The 19,872-nt window shown below is 44.8% G+C and overlaps 1 protein-coding gene across 3 annotated transcripts in view; it reads left to right on the top strand.

Annotated features, from left to right (window-relative positions):
• The window catches only part of PTH1R (parathyroid hormone 1 receptor), a 130,739-nt gene extending 112,066 nt beyond the window's left edge, over positions 1-18,673 (top strand). For all 3 annotated transcript variants that reach the window (XM_075492198.1, XM_075492196.1, XM_075492197.1), the window contains 5 exons: positions 30-96; positions 3,673-3,767; positions 5,721-5,862; positions 7,091-7,132; positions 8,161-18,673. In XM_075492198.1, coding sequence (XP_075348313.1) covers positions 30-96; positions 3,673-3,767; positions 5,721-5,862; positions 7,091-7,132; positions 8,161-8,523 — 709 coding nt within the window. In that variant the 3' untranslated portion in view covers positions 8,524-18,673. The remainder of the gene's footprint in view (positions 1-29; positions 97-3,672; positions 3,768-5,720; positions 5,863-7,090; positions 7,133-8,160) is intronic.
• The last annotated feature ends 1,199 nt before the right edge of the window (positions 18,674-19,872 follow it).

Genomic DNA, 19,872 nt, shown 5'->3' with positions numbered 1-19,872 from the left:
TTCCTGATGGGATGTCAATCTCTTCTCAGGTGTTGGGACTTGAGTGCTGGCAATTTAAAATGGATTATTCAGGTGCCCATCCTGGCAGCTATCGTGGTGAGTACTGGCTGATTGCAAGGGGTGGAAGGCAGTGCCTTTGGTCCATGCAGGCTCAGTGGGAAGAGTTGAGCCAGGCTGCCCTACTCTAATCACCCTGTTAACACAGCTCCTGCCTTAATACTGTGGAATCTATATATCCAGTTTAAGGGCCTTATATTTGACTTGCCTGTAAGTTTGATAGCTACATACAGCAGAGATGTTTATGAGAAACTTCAAGTCTTACTTAGGAGAGAAAAATAACAGAGGGGTAAGACCCTAAAATCACTAATGAAACAAACATTCAAGCCAATATTTCCAATCTATGTGATACTGGAAACCCTCAGCGGTCATAACACGTTCTCACCAGGCATCTCCAGTGGGAAGAACCAGAATTTGTCTTCTGTAGCTGGACCAAACCTTTTCCCCAGGCGTGCTTCAGTGTCATCAGATTGTTTCAGACTCGGCTTTCTGAACTGATAAAAGGTTGGGATACCTCAAAAGTGGGGACAAAAGTTAAACCACCCCAGCTATGATCGGACATGATGTTAATCACTGATGGAGGATTACTTCAGCCCCCACCCAGGAGCCATAGGGGACAGAAAGGATATAAGTGACATCATCCAGACACAGGACTGAGCTCTCACAAGCTGGAGAGGTCATTATAAGTTGTGATTATCTGCACAAGGGGAATTCAGTGGGTAGTTCTGTGTTTGCTTGAGCAGGGTCCTAATTAGCTAGAGAACCTGCTTTCACAGTTTTTATGAATTACCCTCTTTCCTCTCTCTGTCTTTCTCTATGGTTCTCCATTACTCCATCTTCTGATGATTAGATGAGTGCATGCAAAAGAGCTTGTCCACTCCCACACATCCTAGTCCCCCTTTACATTCATCCACGAGTAGCTGAGTGGAGTCAGTAAGAATCTTTCTATAGTCATCAGAGGGTTTTGCATCAAGCTCTATATCCTTCCTTCTGACTCACAAATCAGGAGGCCTTGGAAGATGATCAGTGTGGGTGAGATGAAAATCAGACCACCTGAGTCTGAATTTCTCAGAGGAAAGTTTCTGAGGTGAATATGCTCATATGTGCACTTAGGTGAGCTGCTTTAGGCTTGGGGGGCTTTTTTCTTCATCAGAATTTCCTTTTGGTGGAAATTCTCCACCTGGCTCTAGCAATTCATTCTGCACCTTGGAAGAAACGAATCATCAAGCCCACATCGTGGTCATTGGAAACGAAACAGTAGGACGGAGAAGAAAGTTCAGATAGTTCAACTAGATGAATGCCAGCAACCCCATTGCATTTAATTTAAAGCCCAATTAGCAGAGGAGAAAGAGCTCAATTGAGGCTCGTCCTTGTAAAAATAATGTTTCTCCATGAGGCTCTGCTGTGCTTGTACCCTGGCTATTTGCAAATGCAGCTATTTATCATGCAAAAATATTCTGTGGGTTGTTTCTGTTTAATTTCTGTGGGTTCATATTGTTCACTTGGCTGCCTTTTCAATTCCCACACTGGCTGGTCATAAGTTGCTGGACTAAGTTATTCATTTTCTGGATGTACTTGCAGAGAATTTGGAGGCTGAGGGGCTTAAAATCCCTCCGTTCTGCTGCTAGCTTTGATGTTATTCAGTTGTCTGGATTTCTTTTAAAACTTAGCACATGTTTCAGGAGTTTCCCTCCTGACTGTGATAAGGCTGGACATCTTCCATTTAGCCGACAAATGCAGAACAAGATCCCACTTTTGAGCCTCTGAAGCTAGAAAAACTCATATGAGAAACAAAGCCTGCCTTTTTTTTTCCCTTTCGGATTGGTTTCCAGTGAAAATGAATTATATGCCCCCGGGCCGTGTGCTTCTCTGCCTGTCGGTCTATCCATCCCTCCCTTATAACTTTTGTGCCAGTCAGTAAATTCCGACCAAATGTAACTAAGGGAATGGGGTTGCATGGATGTTAAATTCCCACAAAACTCATGAAAACAGTCAAATAGATATGGGAGAGAAATTCTACTAGTGTCCCTTCAAGGGAAAGGGTGTAGTACGACCTTACCCCCTTTTTAACACAGAGAAGAGCTGCTCAAAAATACTTTGCACCTCGTTAAAGAAGAAGGAATCCAACCACAGAAGACAAAGCCATAGCAAACCAGGCCGTGCTCGTTCAGTGGCTCAGGGAACCACTTTTTAACAGTGAGGATAATTAACCGTTGGAACGACCTACCAATGGTTGTGGTAGGATCTCCGTCATGGAAACACTGAAACCCAGATCTGCTATAGCTCAAACAGAAGCGAATACAAGGAGGTCTTATGGACTGCGTTTTGCAGGAGATCAAACTAGAGGTTCACAATGGTCCCTTCTGGCGTAAAACTATGAGCCTGTGTGTGGCATGGTAATTTGTTTCCCTGAAATGCTGCTATACTGGCATCTGAGAAGTCAAGTGACTGCTGCAACCCTCCAGAGAAATCCATAGGCATCAGCATTAGCCCAGCAACATGGATCTGCCCAGTGCAGACAGTTACACAATGGTTCTGCTTGTGGCCTTGCCATAGTCCCAAGAATGGGTTTGTCTGGGACAGCAGCAGGTATAACCCCAGCCCCAGTGAAACCCATTGCTGAAGAGCTCCAAAAAGCTGAGAATCCCTCAAACATCGCCCCATTTTTCATCTCTGTTAAGTGTCAGTGTAGCCATGAGATGTTGCCATCACTTTTTGCTGCATGGGTCACCATGAGCATGTTCCTGTAGGACTAGATTAGCTTGGTTGAGCAGCTAGCCAGAAGATGGGTTCATAGATGTGGCTCCCTGCATAGGAAGTAGATATTACTTCCATACTGTCCTTATCTGGTCCACATTAAACACTCCTCCAGAGGGAGAGTTAGCAGCAGGCATACAACAGAAGTTCTACAGTTACACTGCCCTTCTGCATTCTTGATCTGTCATCTCTAGTTAGCTCTACTCTGTGTCTTCGTCATGGTGCAGTTTGCTTGCTCTTTCCTTTTGCACATGGAAATATGGAAAGGCATCCTACTAATGCTTCTCTTAGCCTGAGGAGATCTTAATCTTGGATGGGCTGCAAGAGACAAATATAACCTAATTTCGCCCTGCTCCCTAGACCTCGGACTAAGTTTGAGAGGTTTATGAGGCCATGAACATGACCCATATCACTGTATGGAGTTTTAAAAAAAGGTGATGTGAAAAATACTGAGAGTTGTCTGTAGTCCATACCTCAAAATGCCTGGTAAGCACTGCCTTATATGTTGATGTCATACCCAGTTATCAGGTGTCTGCTGGGCTGGCTACCTCAGATGTAGGTGTTTCCATGTGAGACGCCCACACTTTGTCAGAGAAAACCATTCCCTTCTCTCTCTCAATCATTCAGGTTAAAAACAACTGGCCAGATCCCACCAAACACTGGGTCTTTCCTGGGGAGCTCATCCCTTCTACAGGACAAGCTCTCCCAGGAGGAGCTTCATACACAGCATGATCAGGTCACTGCCACAGCCCTTCGACTCATCTTGGGGAAAGCATTGACTAAACAACTCTATCATTGTCTGGATCTTTTTTAACAGTTATCCTTTCTTTGTTGTTTTTTTTTCCCCACCTCTTCCAGGTAAATTTTATTCTTTTTATCAATATTATCAGAGTCCTAGCAACCAAACTACGAGAGACGAATGCAGGGAGGTGTGACTCAAGACAACAGTACAGGTGAGTCACATACCCTCTCCACTTTTTGGGAGGTGTCAAAGTCCTTGTTTCACCCCCTTGACTACAGAGGGAGCCCAGGGTGACTAGTTCATGCTGTCAACACGGTAGACACCTAAAATAAGGTGAGAAGAATGCTGTGTTCCAAGTCTGGTAATGCAGAATGAACCAACAGCAGTTTAAACAACTCCTAAACCTTTCAAATCCAACCTAGGGGACCTGCCTTATAGGTTAAAGACAGAAATTCAGTCTCTTCAGCCAGTTTGAAAGTGACCGTGCTAGCCTTGAACCAAGAGTGCAAAAATAAAAGCATTGCTTACGCTGTTGAAGCCCCTAAAACTTGTACCAATTTATTTCTTTCTATTTATTTCCCTCCTCTGTTTTGTAAAACTTGGCCTATTTGTTAAATCTGCCCTTCAGCGGGTGTTTCAGTGCTTTTGCTAAAATGAAAAAAGATTCCTGACTCTTTGCTGGAAATCTGACATTTCCTTGTTTGTTTCATTTTCCTTTGTTCTGCCAGCTCTTCTCTCTTGATAATTTAGTATATTTGTAGCATGGTCAAAGCTGGACAGAGAAAGCAGATTGCTGAGACACCTTGGCTGCTTGAGAGCTCCCGAGGCTTCTCATAATCTCCTGAGCTGGACTGACCAGCTTGACACATGCAGAGGGGGGACAGCAGAACGATTTGGGCTGCAAACCATGAGCTCATCACTACCATCTCACTCTCCAAACACAAGACGTTTCATTTGAAGCAGGAATGAGATTTGGCAGGAAAACACCTCTCCATTTTTCTTTGCTGCCCTGTCAGGGCTCTGATTTATCTATTTGTTTATTTCTCCCTGGCTGAAGCTTGCTATTAATTATGGTTTGGATGGGGCCTTCTCCTTTTAATGTGTTAAATTCCCTCAGTGGTTTCCAGCTGCTGGACAGAGGAGGTACCAGGTCTTTCTGGTAGTGATGTCTGCCCTTCTCAATAATTGCCTGAACTTGCTGACTTGCTGTAACTCTTGGCAGAAGGTTTAATCCTTCAATTAGTATCACTTCCAGGCAAGGCTGGCTCCCTGAGGAGCAAACCCAGCCAAGTACTCGGGGTTGTATTGTACCCCCTGCCCAGTCCCCAACATAGGTCCTATGCTGAGATGGAGTTGCTTCTTTAAAAAGGGGCTTTCCAAGCGATACTGCAGTCCAAAGCACCTCCTAAGAGTGTTCACCACTCATAGTGCACCATCCTCTTCCCCTTGGTACCTAGAGTAATTCTGCTCCTAGATGCACTTCCCTCTCCACCAGCCCTCCTCATTGCACAGGAGACACTAACCCAGGGTGGACCTTTGTGTCTTGCCTCAATAAGCAGGCAGAGTCACAGAATCACAGAATGGTTGAGGTTGGGAGGGACCTCTGGAGGTCATCTACTCCAACCCCTGCACTGTCCAAGCAGTGTCAGCTACTGTAGGTTGTGTAGGACCGTGTCCAGTCATTGTCATCTGAAGCAGAACCGTCCTTTAGGGACAAGGGGATTTAGTGCCAGTCAGAGGCTGGGGGCCGGAAGCAGCAGTGCACATTTCTTTCCAGTCACCCTTCCACCCTCTTCCCATGATCCTGACCCAAAGCTGGGGATGGTCTGAAGCTGAAAAAGTTGTCTTACTGTCTTCATCTCCAGTACCTACAGTAGCATCACATGGGGACATGCATGTGGAGGGGGTTAGACTAGCACATCAAGACATGCTGGAGGATGGACTGGGTTGTGTCACATGCCATAAGAGAAGCAACAGTTTGAAATTGCAGGTGGACACAGTGCCTGTGTAAATGTAAGATATCCAAGCCTAGCCAAGGGAACATGTGAGCAGGAACGAAATTACGCACGACTTGTGCTCAAGGTATGAGGTGGACGAGCTCGGCTGGGAGGTTCACTCCATCCGCTAATTTCCTCTGTGTCTTTCTCTTTCCTTATTGCTACAGGAAGCTGCTGAAATCTACCCTCGTCCTTATGCCTCTGTTTGGCGTTCACTATATTGTTTTCATGGCTATGCCATACACAGACGTGTCAGGGATTCTTTGGCAAGTTCAAATGCACTATGAAATGCTGTTCAACTCTTTCCAGGTATTGTAACTATGGGGGCAAACGATGAATTTCAATGGGGAGAGCAGGGAAATGAGAGTGCGAGGTTGTCTTTGGAAGCAGGGCTGTTTTTACAATACACCAGATTTCATTCACAAGGTGATTTGACAGTATTTTAGCATTGGGTATGTTTTATATTTGCAAAACACAACGTATAAAGGCTCAGTGTGTCCAACAAAAAAATGTTCCTGCTGAAAGATAACTTGGCCCACAAAATAAATCCCTTTAGATCCAGGTTAGACGTAGGCCGCTAAAGATCCACAGAGACGTGTTGTTTCACATTAGCTTCCAGTTTACTTGTCCCAAGTTGTCTTTCAGTCCTGTGAATGGATTCCTCAGTTCTAGGTTTGGGCAAAAGGCAGGTTCAGTTACAGGACTGGTCCTATATAAGACACAGCGGCAAGAGTACCCTACTCTCTACAAGCAGAGCAGTGTTTGATAGTCATGGCACACCCTTCCCTGAGAGACTAACCACGGCTCATGGTTTTGGCTCATGGTTGACCAGCGTGGACGATGAAAGGCGGACACTGGGTCTGGCCAGATGACAGTCTAGAGAAACTGTAAGGGAGGTGGGGACCAAGCTTGCATTCACATGCTACCACAATTCCTTTTGGGTGCAGAAGAGATAAAATAGTGGGTGACCTCAGCAAGACCTGGGTAAACTATTGGCCAACAAAAAGATGTGGATGGTTTGCTCATATCTGAGTTCCTTTGCTGCTCCCACTCACAGTTCTGCTCAATGCATGGGCTGCTCCACTTGCAGCCAGAGCTGGAAAAGTCCCATCAGGGTTATCTTCCACCCCGCTGTCTTGCAGCAGGATCAGCTACATGTAAAACACTGGAAATGTTTATCCAATACGTACATAAACGCTTCCAGTGAAGGAGACCCCACCACCTTCCCAGGCACCCATCACCATCTCAGAAAATTTGCAAAAGATCTAGGGGTGAAAATAGACCTGTTATCTAAACCATGACCCAGAGGCCTTATATAGTCTACCTACTTTGTCAACAGTCTGCAAGGAAACGGCTGGGTTTGTCTGTCTCTTATACGCTACTGAACAATGCAAGGTTTCTTACGCACATTATATACAGCGTATTATGAATGTCATTGATTTCAGAGGAACACAGGAACACTGGGCAGCACCATCAGGAAAAAGATACTCACGTGTAGCAAGATTAACGTTAATATGTTGTTTCTTCTTCCTTCTAGGGATTTTTTGTTGCCATCATATACTGTTTTTGCAATGGAGAGGTAAGTCACCAGCTTCTTAATTATTTCCCTCCTTTGTTAGGTTAGTTCCACACACAGATGGTAAAGCGGATGCACATCAGCATATCCCCACTTACGCTTGAGATGCAACCCTGTTTTGCACTCAGTGAAAGATCTGTCAGTCCACATAGAAAGTTCATACCCTTGGTTTTGACCATGTAAGACATCCAGGTCAGTATGTCACCAATACATGAGCTACTGGAAGTAGTTAATGGAGAAAAAAAAAGTGTTTTTTCTTTTCCCAGCACAAGTGCTGTTTAGTGCTCCTTAATTTCAGATCTGTGGCAGGAAGAAGAGTGGATTGATAGAGTAGCTGCCTAACTAGCAAGCTCTTTTGATTGTCCAGACTTTTTTGAGCTTTTTTTCTATTTCCAAAGTGATATGCTTTAATGTCTTTGTTTCCATTACTTCCCTCTATGGCTGCAAACTCAGAAACTAGATGGTCAGTGGATGCATACTAGGAAAGAACAGAGCTACTTTCATGGCCCAGCATAAGGCTGGTTTGGCCTAAGTTTATGGACTTTAAGGGGAAATGCAACTACAAATATGCTGCTTATGTTCTACAGCATAAAACCAAGATGAAATCCATACCATAAGAGCAACTGATCTCATCCTAACTTTAGCCACCTAAAAGTGGGACACTCAGTCTAAAGTAGTCAGCTAATTCCTTTCTACAGAAAATTTCTAGAGACTCAGGCACCTCTGAAGGTGGTTCATACTTGATGCTCATGGTACATTGAGATGACTCACTCCTGGGTGTGCTGCTCAGTCTCCCTTAACCCTGGGAGAGAGTTAACCCATATTTTCAGTTAGATGTTTTCAGGCATTCAAGGTTCCCAATGTCAAATATTCATTTGGAAAGGGCAGATTTAATGTGAATTTACTACTCCTTCCAATTTCACACTCCAGAGAGTTCCTCACCCATTGCATCTGTGGATACTAGCTCCTTCTGATGACTCTCTGCCCCTCTCTCCTCCCACTCATGCTTTTTCCCTCCCCTTGTCTCTCAGGTCCAAGCAGAAATAAAGAAGTCATGGAGCAGGTGGACATTAGCACTTGACTTTAAAAGGAAAGCACGAAGTGGGAGCACAACCTACAGTTATGGACCAATGGTTTCCCACACCAGCATCACAAATGTAGCCACAAGAGGGGCACTTGCCCTCCATCTCAATACGAGACTTATACCAGGGACCCTCAATGGACACCGGAATTTGCCAGGTTATGTAAAAAATGGCTCCATATCTGAAAACTCCATGCCTTCTTCTGGACCAGAGCAGTACAACAAAGATGAGGAGTACCTGAATGGCTCTGGGCTTTACGATGGAGACAGACCCACAGTACTTGTTGAAGAAGAAAGAGAGACAGTGATGTAAAGAGAGCAGGAGAAAAAAGAAGCAAAAGGATGAAAAAGGTTCCTGGAGAGCATTTAGTGGGCAAAAGAATATCAGGCCACGCATCGGATGCCAAGGGTTTCCATACAGTTTCTCTGTTCTGTGGAACGAGAGGTTAAGTTATATGGGAAAAAAAAAGTGAGCCACCAGTGTGGCCAGCTGTCGATCACATACATATACTCAGTGATCTAAGTCTCCCTGGTGTTAACGGAGGCAGGGCTATCCAGACCCGCGGGCCTTGCTACCTGCTGAACAACAGAGATACTGAGAGTTCGCGAGGGAGGGTTGCAAAGCAGCACGTGGTCCTTGGACCTCTGGAGAGTGTGGGCAGCCAAGGAGGACAGGAGTCTCACCCAGTAAAGCAAGAATCTTGCGGGGAGTGTACAGTGCCATCTTCTTGCGAGGGTACAAGCCACCCTGGGCATCAGCATCTTCAGTTTGGTTTGCTCTTTCCCTGTAAAGTCTGCCTGGTAACACACACAACACTGGTTAAGACCCCTTGGGGGTCATGGCTGCCCGGTCTTGCAGACAAGCGCTCAACGCGGACAGCTCGGTACAACCGGTCGTACGTTCTTCCCTTGGGCAATCTCAGTCCTTGGCAAAATGCTCCTCTGGGGTGGGCAGGGTTAACAGCTCATGGTTGCTAGATGCAGGCAGAAAACTATTCTCCTTTCCCTGACCTGAGTCCCAGTAGCAAGCCAGAAACCAGTGCAATTTTAGGATGGAAAATGTGGTTATCAGAATGTGCGACATTTTTGTTCTTCCAGATGCAGCAGTGGAGAGGGGCCCACCAAGTGGGTTGAGGCAGGGCAGGGGATTTGCAGATCTTGGGTGTGTGTGCCTGTGCGTGTGTGTGGCTAAAATCAGTTCAGAGGGTAGCTAACTCAGCCCTCCCTTTTTGTGGATGCTCATGGAAACAGGCTTCAGTCCTTTTTTAAACCTTTAAATTGCTTCTCATTCTCCTCTCTGAATTTCCTGCTTTTCACTCATCCAAACCCTCAAGAGGAGAAAGACTCCATCAACAGTCTGCTTGTATCACCCAGAAGCACAAGCTGCTAGATACAGCCAGACAAACCTACCTTCGTGAGATCCGAAGGCAAAATTTGCTGGATAAAAGCACAGGGACTGCTCATGGATGGTCTCCCTCTGAACACCTTCTGAACTTTCCTGTTCTTTGTGGTTTGGTCACACACACACATATGCACACCGACTCGGACTCTTAGCTGGTGTAAACAAGCATAGCTTCAACCAAAGTCACTGAGTTTGCCTAGAGATGCTCAGATGAGGAAATTGCACTGCCTCTGAAGGGAAGAGCACAAGGAAATGCCTCCTTCCTACAAGAGAGAGAGACCAGGGAGATTTTGTCACTGTGCAGAGTTTCCCTTGCTGGTGGTTTTTGCAAGATGTGCCAAAAGGTCATTTTCTGACGCACCTCATGTCTTCAGCAGCGACGAAGAGGTACCATTCTTGTTGGCCAACAGTGCACCGTGCTGGGGTATTTTCACACCAGCTGAGCATCCAGCGAAGGCTCTCTGCCAGTTTCCAAGCATGATTCAGAATTTCCCAGAAGTGGGAAATTAGGAACAGTGACCAAACTTTCTATTGCAGCACATGATTCCCCAGAGGAAGGACTCTGGCTGAGCCAACCTGGACTCTCTCTTCAGCCCCTGTCATAACATCACTGTTCACTTGCTGCAGTCTAGGAGTCAGCTCCTCATGGTGCTTTTTTTTCTTATTTCTTTTTTCCTTCTTGGCAAGTTTCTAGTACCTGAAGCATTTTGAGCTCACCTGGCTATTACTCAAATAGAATAGGAAAGAGGTATTGGCCAAGTTTGCAGAAGTCCTTTAGGGTGCAGGTGGGGCCAACGGGATAACCTACTCTATCCTGATCCTTTAGATGCAGCTGCTGGGTCACATCAACCAGCACTTCTGAGATGCATCCAGTCACTGCAATCAGCTGGTCTTCTGAGGGCAAATTAAGGACTAGCTTCCCCAAAACTCTGAAGGAGGTCAGGAAGAGCAGTTGGGATCTTGACTCTGTGTCCCACATCTTCTTTAAACAACCGCTCAGGTTAGGACCTGATCCAAAGCCCAGTGAAGTCAAGGAAAAAGCCTCCTCCCCTCAACAACTCTGAGTTTTGAATTCAGACCTGGTAGGGGATGCAGTGGCTGAGGGGCAGTCCTCTGTCAGGCACTGAAGCACCTCTCCACCAGCTGCAGACACACATGAGCATGTCTTTAAAAGCCAGTATTTATTTGTCTTGTTCTTTTTTTGCTTTGTGTCATGAGAATAAGTCAAAACTCATCATAACCATTTACCACCAAATGGCAGCTATTGAAATGTCAGGTCTATTGTTGTTGTTGTTATTCATATAACAATACGAACAGAGAAGTATTACAGAGGAGTTAAGTAATCTTGCAAGAGAAGTCAACTCTAGTGAAAGTTTGGCATGGAGAGCTAACGAGCTCTGCAGAAATCTGGGTCAGCCCAGCTACACTCACTGCTCGCCTTATCCTCGCAGATGCTGGTATGGCTTCTGGAGGTAATCAGAGGGGACAGAAGTTTTTAACAGTCAGCTGTCAGAGTGTGTACAGCTGCGTTTTTTAGCATCCCATGTGGCTGAACCACCAATGAGAGAGAAGAACACTGAATATTCTGGCTCTTGCTTTGCACCCTTCCAGAAGTGCATTGTGCTTAAATCCTGCCAAGTAGATGCAATGACCCTCCTGATTTTCTTGTTCAAAGAAATTTCTTAGTATCATTTCACTGCTGGAACAAAGCAAAATAAGACCCATAAAAACCCACCAGTGACTCACTGTTTGCTTGTGTTTGTTACTGAGAACTCAAGATTAATAACATGTTTGACAATCACTTAGCAAAGTTCAAGGACTTAGCAAAAGCCATAAAATTATTTATAAACAAATACAACACCCCTCATAAAATGTAGCCCTCACTGAAATGCATTAATCACTGGATTATTTAGAATAAATGTCTAAAAGCTGTTGTTAAACATAGATAAAAATTACATGCGCAAGGGATGCACAGGGGAAGAAATCCTTTCTTAATCCTTTCAATTACAAATCATACACAATAGATTTTTTTTTTTCTGGGTGTTCAAGTGCATGAACAATATTCATGCAAAAATTAGGAAAATGCTGATCACAAACTCTTGATTGAGTGTATAGGCCATGATCTGTTAGCTAGAGATCCAAAGACATCCTCCACTGATTTTAGTAAGGAAGGGATCAGACCCGTGATGTCTAGAAACAGAGAAGGAACCACAGTTTGCGGTTGGAGTTTGCCTTGGAAGGGCAAGCAGGGTGGTCCTGCTGGCGCTTAGCCAAAACCTCTAGCTTCAGAGTGGGGTCACCTCTGCTTTCTCTATGACCAGGAGATGCGGGCATTTCTCAAGGACAGTTTATCCCCATCCAAAGGCCTGAGTCCACCTGGGGTGACAGTTCCTCTCCTGTCTGATTTACTAGTGCAGACATAGCCCCGAAGGCCACAGAAAACAGAAAAGTGGTGAGGTGAGGAGGCATTTGTCTGTGATCCATCTAGTGACCACTGCAAACCCTGCAGGCAGGACAGGGGTTGTGCATCCTGCTTCAGGTCCAGCACGGGATGGTGGAGCAGACAGAGCAGATAGCTTTGCAGTTGGTGTGCAGCGAACATACAGACAAAGAGGCTTTCTGAAGTTCACTTCTAGCAGGAGGCAAAGGTCCAAAGGAGCTGGTTGCCTGTATTTTTCTAGTTTTCCCTCCTCCGTGGTGTCAGCTTTGTGCCTCTTTTCTTCCCATCCTGTAAAGCAGCTGGCAACACTCAAGAGTCCTATAGACCCTCTCACTTCTCTAAGCCTGCTGGGCTGGCACAAGCCAAGCTGTGCGCTGCAATATCCCAGCTGACTGGCTCACGTGAGGAGGAACCTTTGGATTCCTTTTGGATGGGTGTCCTCTTCTTCAGTGCCACAGAGATGCCAGGCTTAGGCAGGGAATCTCACTCCCTGGCAGCTTCATCTCATGGTACCAGCCTAGCACCTCTTCTATTCCCATCCACAGCAGCACAGTCTACTTCTCCTCGTGAGTCCTTCCTACTTGATCTACCTCTTTTCTGGATGGACACAGAGCTGTTAAGCGTTCCTCAGCCTTGTGTTTCTTAAGGATGACTTTTGGCAGCAGCCTGGTCATTTCTGCTTTGCCTTGATCTGTGCAGACGAGTGTTTTTACACCTTCTGTATAATGCTTGGTCTTGGTTCAGATGAGATCATGTCTTGTCCTATTCCTCACCATTCCTCAACACTGCTGCTTCTTGTCTGATACATATTAAAGCCAAATCAGTTCACAAAGACCTCCCAAAACGGAACTCTTCAGCCACGGATTGGCTTTGTTTATCTGTTTATGGGCAATTGGCTGAAAATCGTAGAACATCCATAGTGCTGGTAAGAATTTTCCATTTTTTAAACTGTGAAAATACATTAAGAGGGAAGATCTCCAATTTGTATTCCTGATTATTGTTTTGACAAACTCAATGGCTGGCTTAAAAGTTTTTAAATTTCAGGTTCTGATGTTTCAAAAAGTTAGGAAACCTCATTTATAGGTTGGGTTCTCTTGCTTTTTCACTGGCTGACTGTTCTGCACACCTTCCGCCTAGAAAGCTTCAAGCAGAATTACTGACGATGAGGAGAGTGATCAGTATATCCCTTAACTCATCTGAATCTCTCACTATGGTCAATGACTCTTTCACCTGAGATAGGACTGCATGAAATGAGAGAAAGCACTTTAAGAGTTGACCTTTAAGGGAGAGGTTGTATGAACCTGTGAAGTCTTTTAATGTGCAACATTGCTTCTTACTGGTGTGTGTTCTTTTTTCCACCTGTTGGTGCCCATGAGTTTGCTGAAAACCAATCTATGCCTTGTCATGGAAAGTTACGCAGCAGTAATGTGGTTCACATCCTCTCTGGCCTTATCTGAATTTTATGACATTTTAGCTGTAACAGGAAGCAAAAGGAAAAAAAAATCTGGGGCAGTATTTTCCAAACTCAGGGGGGTAACGGCTCCTCAAGTGTATATCCTATGTCACAAATTGGCATTGCACTGACGGCTGCAAGTTGTAAACTGCTCAGCAGGTGAGGAAGCTTTGTTTTAAGGCCATGGGCAGGTTAACGTAGGTCTTCACCATGCCACCTCCCTGCTGACAGCACCTGCTAAGGAAGAGATCACGTTGCACCCTTGGGCAGGTCTCGGAAAATTGGCTTTTTTCAACAAGTTTCATGCTGGAACAGGTTTGCTGTTTGATTTTTTGCTATTATTATTTTTACTGCTATTGCTGATGGGCTGCCACGTTCTGCAGAGTAAACAGAGGACATATATGATATCTCTGGTCAGCTACAGAGCTTTTCAAGCAACCAGTGTGATTCTCTAGACAGAGCAGATTTTATATCCCATTCCTCTAGGGTGTCTTGAAATGAGAAAAATATTAAATTGTAAAGGAGATGAGTTTGTGACAGATCCTATAAATAAATTTTCATCGTGATTGGCCATGGCTGTCTGGATTTGCCTGGAAAACATAAGAGTTCATAAATTGTATAAGTAAAATAAAGAGCACGTCCATCTCTGCGGACATTCATTGGAAGGCAATTCTCCTGGTTTTGGCCACGGAAGTGAAAGTTTGAACCTGCTGGACAGTAAATACTGTTGGCCCAAAGGAACATTTTGTTTTGAGGCAGCAAATCCTGCCATCTGTATAAAAATTATTGGGCTTATCCTGTTCCACCCAAACTATTTTTGTGGCCTCTCATAAGATCAAAACTCAAGCTTAGCTCTTAGCTAAAGGTGGGAGAGCAAAAGAAAGCAGAGGTCAGTTGTTGCAAAGACACATAATTAACTGAACAATATTAAAGCATAACTCCACCACTTTGACTAAAAGAAAAAATAGGCTGGGAAATACAGATTGAATTTGCTTTCATTCAGGAAAAAGACAAAAGGGATAACAAGAACAAAAAATGCAGGTTGGCATTTCTTCCCCCCCAATAATGCTCAGTTAGCCAGAACATTTGAACCAGAAATCTGGTCTCCTTGGTGTTTGCACATCCTCCTTGGCCTCTCCGTAAGAAATGTTCCACAGGCCATTGTGAATGGGTTGGGATGGAGAGAGATGCATGGATGTGATTCAGGACCCACCTTTGCCTCTGACCAGCTACTGGTCATTTAAAACTCAGAGACATCAAGCAATCTTGTGCCGAAACAGAAATATTGCTAATATGCTTCATTTAGTGGTTAACCCCAAATTAATTTGCTGCCTATATATCAAGCCTTGTAATAGGCAAAGGGTCTCCTAATCAGGGTGCTTCTTTACTCAGTGTTAACAGACATCTTCACTGGCTGCTCTTTGGTCTGTAGGAGGTTTTGGAGATTTTAGAGCAGGTATCTTCTACTGAGAGTCCAGCAGTTGAAGCTGGGACTGAGCCATGATCTTTTGGCAGTGCTAGCAGACTCCCATGTGCCTACTTCACCTGTAGCATTAGGCTGATGGTGGACCATCAACCATTTTAGACCTTTGAGGCTGTTTGTCCCTGGTGGGTAGAGAAGCCCGCAAAAAGGACACCAACAGGGTGGACACCCCTACCCTCTATATCGATCCCAAATTCAGATTGGTTGGAGTCCTTCTCTGCACTTAACTTCTTTTTTCCAAACTGGCCCTACAAAACAAGCCCCAAAAACTTATTTAAAGAACTTGGTCAAGCATTTCATTTTCCATTTTAACTGGATACAAATTCAGGGGGGTTTATGTCTAGAAGCCAATCTCAATTGTCAGTTTCAAAACCAATCCAGAGCACTGGGATGGGAACATGATTTGCCCAGATCAGCCGCACAGTGCCCTAGTCTCATCGTACCCATGACACTGGGTTCAGAGCACAGGTACCCTGGCAGAGGTGTACGGTCACTCTGTCAAAATAGTCTTTTGGTGGTGGTGAATTTATAAGAAAAGGGCACAGAGAGAAAGAAAAAGACTCGCTGTCTTTATGCCACACTTGAGAAGGATTATAAACAATAAAATAGCCATTATAAGTTATCCTTTGTTTATTTCATCAGGTTCTGTTGAGTGCTCTGATGGGGTCTGTGTAACGTCTGGCTTTCTGGCTTCTCCCAAGCGGACAGAGTTCTCTGTCATGGACAGAATAGCTATAATGAGCGGACAGAGTCATTCAAAGCCTCTAGGTCTCTAGGGCAGGACAGTTAGAAACAGACCTGATGTTGATTTTATACTTGTTGGCAGAAGGCAGGAGCTACTCCACTGAAGTCAATCGAGTTAACTCAGTCTAATGCCAAGGCAAAACAGATCTGAATCTAGACCACAGTTCAGGAGTCATGTACAATTTGCATAATGGCATTAAAATAAAGCTTCCAACTCTAGCTACAGAAATACTCTGCTGAGAATTAGAGACCAGGCTTACTGTTTGGGATTAAATAAAAGGACACCCAAGGCATCAGCTGTCACATAAAACAATCCTGTTTTATCTTTCTGTCCAGATTAGCCTGTTCTCCCCATTGCCATACACTGTGGTCACTTAGCCACGCTCAGCTGTTTCAATTGGTAGGGATTTTTCTTAGCCTCTTCTTTCTTTTCTTTTCTATCCTACTTGCATGTGAACTCAGATCCTCCAAGTTTTCATACTGTCTTCCAGGTTTAAGCGAGCCCCGCAGTATACAAAGTTCAAGATAATAACATTTTGCCAGGACTTGGGAGGCAAGCAGGGAAAAGAATGTCACAGGGGAACATTAAAAGAAATATTAAATAAGGTTCCTCTGAAACCTTTCCCACGGACCAGGGAAAGGTTTTCAAACCTTGGCACAGCATTTCATCCTCCAACTGAACTCGCTCGTGTTTTGCTCGAAGATCTCGAGCCATTCAGTATGACCTGCAAAGCTCACACGGCGTCTTTCCACTGTCTTCAGAGAGCTTGGGGTTAGAGCTGGGTACACTGCTATTAAATATTCTTGTTTAATCTAAGTTTAATATTCTGATCTGCTCATGTGGTTTCTGCATCCTTCTCTAGGTTGGTACATTAGTGCTGCTTCGGGGCACGCTTGCAGAATTGTCCCTTGAACTGCCTTTGCATCTGTGGCATGTAGTGATTACCGAACCCATCTGGGACCATGTCCTCTCCGACCGCGTCTCTTGATAGCATTCAGTACTGATGGGCAGCGATGCCGCTTTGTAAGGGAGCCAAAGGCAGCGTTTGCAAGAACAGAGTGCAACAAGCTTTGTCCTAATTCAGAATGGATTTGCAAGACTCCAGTGAGGCAGGGCAGGGCTGGAAATCAGCTCAGAGTCTGGCAGAGGCCAGAAACAGAAGAAAAAGTTATGGAAGAGCTGACCTAGATGATCATAAGTAATTAGGAAGTCTTATGAATCTGGCTTCTTTTCAGGCAGACCTCCCATTCCAGCACAGCTCTGACAGAGGTAGACTCTATTGCACAATTACACTCTCTCCTAAACAGGGGATGTCTTGAGAGAGCAAATGAGGGGGCATGTAACAAAGTCAGTACAACTTTATCTTCTTCTTCGCCCTCACTGGCACTTTTCCCTTCTTTTTTCACCTGAAAAAAGGGGTGCGTTAGAACAACCTCAACATGAGAACCTAGAATTCAGACCCATTTCTCCTGGGTCCCACACAGTAACTTCTCCCTGTGACCGTAGCAATTGTTTTCCTGGCACATTAACTAAGGAATTTGATGGTATTTGATTGCCTTCCTCAGAATGAGGGTTAATGATTCTGGGCTAGCGATGTGGTGTGCAACAACACAGATGTGCTGGCATCAATTTGGGGTGTTGATTTCCATGGAGTGGGTTTCCCCCATAAATTCTGAAGAGGAAAAGGGTAATGATTCAAATAAATTACCTCCCCTGTTCCCAAAACCTTACTTGCCACCCATATTTTAGGGTGTCTTTTAGCTTTAGATCCATAGCACTAGAAGACCAGAAAGCAGACAACAGGAGGTAGAAGGTGGTCTGAGTGGTAATCTTCTCTCCTGAAATGCTTCACGAGTGACAACATTAGGCTTTTGTATTGGTATCAGCTTCTACATGTGGGGATTTAGGATGTGGTAGATATTTGGCTAGAAAAAGGCATGGGATTAAAATGTTTGAGATAGATGGGATTAGCGTGCACTGGGTTTCCAAAATGCCTGGCCCTACATCTTCTGAAATAGAGATACAATATCCACTTGAAAGACTGCTTAAAACAAGCTTAAAGGGAGGGTGTTCTCCAAACAGGCAGACCTCAGGTACCTAAAACAGAAGACAAAACAATGACTTCACCAGAGAAGCAGTATCTATTTAAACCAGAGCATTGCAACAGGCATGAGCCCTTCTAAATATAAAGCTGGGTGCTTCTTGCCAGGCCAAGCTTTTACCTTTTTATTTTTCTCTAAATTAATTGTTCTTCCTTGAGAGCTGCAGGGAAGGATGAACAAGAAGCCATTTGTTGGTAGAGGTGAAATGTTTTAAAGGACAGGTTGTATGAGGTAGAGCTGGTGGGAGAGGAAAGTCAGTTGGTGGCAGAAGAGGAAGGACAGGCATAGCCAAGCACCATCACCCAAACCCATCCCCTCGGCCCGTCCCCGTGTTCAGAAACACTATGTTGATCTCTTGCCTTCTGCATGAGCTGGGGCATGCATGAAGAGACAGACCTGCTGCTAAAACTCATTGCTTCGTCTCAGCAACCCAGCCATGGTGGTCACCGAAAGTGATGGGGTCTGGGCATTAGAAAAAGGATTTGGCCATTCCCAGCGGTCTGCCAGGCTCTGTCTGGGGAGTCTATTTTGAAGATATTGGCTCTTTTTTTCTAGTCTGAGCAGGAGGGAAAGGAGCTGGGGGTATGTTCTTCCCCCTCCAACATGAGCGCTTTCACTGAAGTGGTTTTTAAGACCTTGTTTCACTTCAGAAGAGGGACAAAACTGAAAAACTAAAGGACAAAACTGTGATTTCTTTCTATGTGTTACGGGGACATTGCCTTGTGTGTGTCGTCAGGCAGGCATTTGGTTTACATTCCTCCACTTCTGGTTTCTGTATGGACCAAAGTAACAAGCGGAAAATGACAAACCACAGGTGTATGTAAAAGGGAATTAAAATAAAAAGAAACCTTTATTGATTCTCATGAAATATTTCTTCTGTGTCTTTTCCTGCCTATAGGACTCAGAGCCTCAAAAATCCTTCAGGGGCACCCTTAGATGGACGTGGGTTAGGTATTCCTCTGTGTTCATGAGGAAGGAGCCCCATCAGCTCCTCCAGTTCGTTAAGGATACAGAAAGATGGGAGTGAGCTGTGTCTCTGGAAACCCTTTGGGAAGACCTCACACTGGGTGGCTTAAATACCCACTTAAGCTTGTGGTTTTCAGGAGCACTAGGAACAAACCTGGTCAGCTCCCATCCATGCTTCCTGCTGGGCAGCAGCTTCTGGAGACACGTTAATTCAACTGCTGACAACCTTCTCCTTATGCGTGGTTTATCTCTAGTAGCTTCTAAATAAGAAAGCTGATTTACTGAGGCTGAAATTTAAGGCTTTTCCTCCCAGAGTTTAGTCATGGCATTTCTTTTGATGCAAGGGTGTGCTTTGCACAGGAGGAAGAATTGAGCAAAAGCGCTCCTTGCCCCCACATTTAGCAGATCGCGTACACTCTGTGGGCTATGTACCACCACTCCAGCAGCAGTCACATTCCAGCAAAATTTTCAGGAAAGCCAGCCAATGACTACAGGTGGAAACAGGGAGTAAAAATTTTCTGCTCTTTTAAATGGATAAACTTTGAGTGATTGGCCTGATTTCAAAAAACACTCAGGTCCCAGCAGCAAGGAGTGGGAACACTGACCAAAGGCAGTTGCACAAATGCTTGCTCCAGATGGAGCTCCACAGGTCTTGGCTGAGAATGAGATGGGCTACTGTGTAGATTGAGTGTCTCGATCCCATTCATTGACTTCAGTATCAACATCAGATAACATCCAGGAGAGAGAACAACCACACTGCAGAAGGTGTCCAGCCTTACAGAGCTCCTCACACTTATCCCAGGGGGGTGTCTACAATGCCACTTCAGTGTGATGCAGGAGTAGGTCTGACTCCCATCCCATTCCCATTGTTTACACACAAGCAAGCTTCATTCACAGGTTCTAATCTGAACTCTGGATCTTACTAAAGATAGGCCAGGTATAGTCCAAATCTTTGCTTTCAGCCAGGTTTTCTTTCACCTGAATGGAGAGGAAGAGGACAGAGCACACTGCAGCCCATCTACCTGCAGGTGTCCTGGCCTCAATTCTTTCCAAGCATGGATGACTTCGGAC

The sequence above is a fragment of the Mycteria americana genome, chromosome 2, assembly GCF_035582795.1.
Source record: "Mycteria americana isolate JAX WOST 10 ecotype Jacksonville Zoo and Gardens chromosome 2, USCA_MyAme_1.0, whole genome shotgun sequence".
In the NCBI taxonomy this organism is placed as follows: domain Eukaryota; kingdom Metazoa; phylum Chordata; class Aves; order Ciconiiformes; family Ciconiidae; genus Mycteria; species Mycteria americana.
The sequence above is the reverse complement of the archived record's forward strand: the minus strand, read 5'-3'. Positions and strand labels throughout refer to the sequence as shown.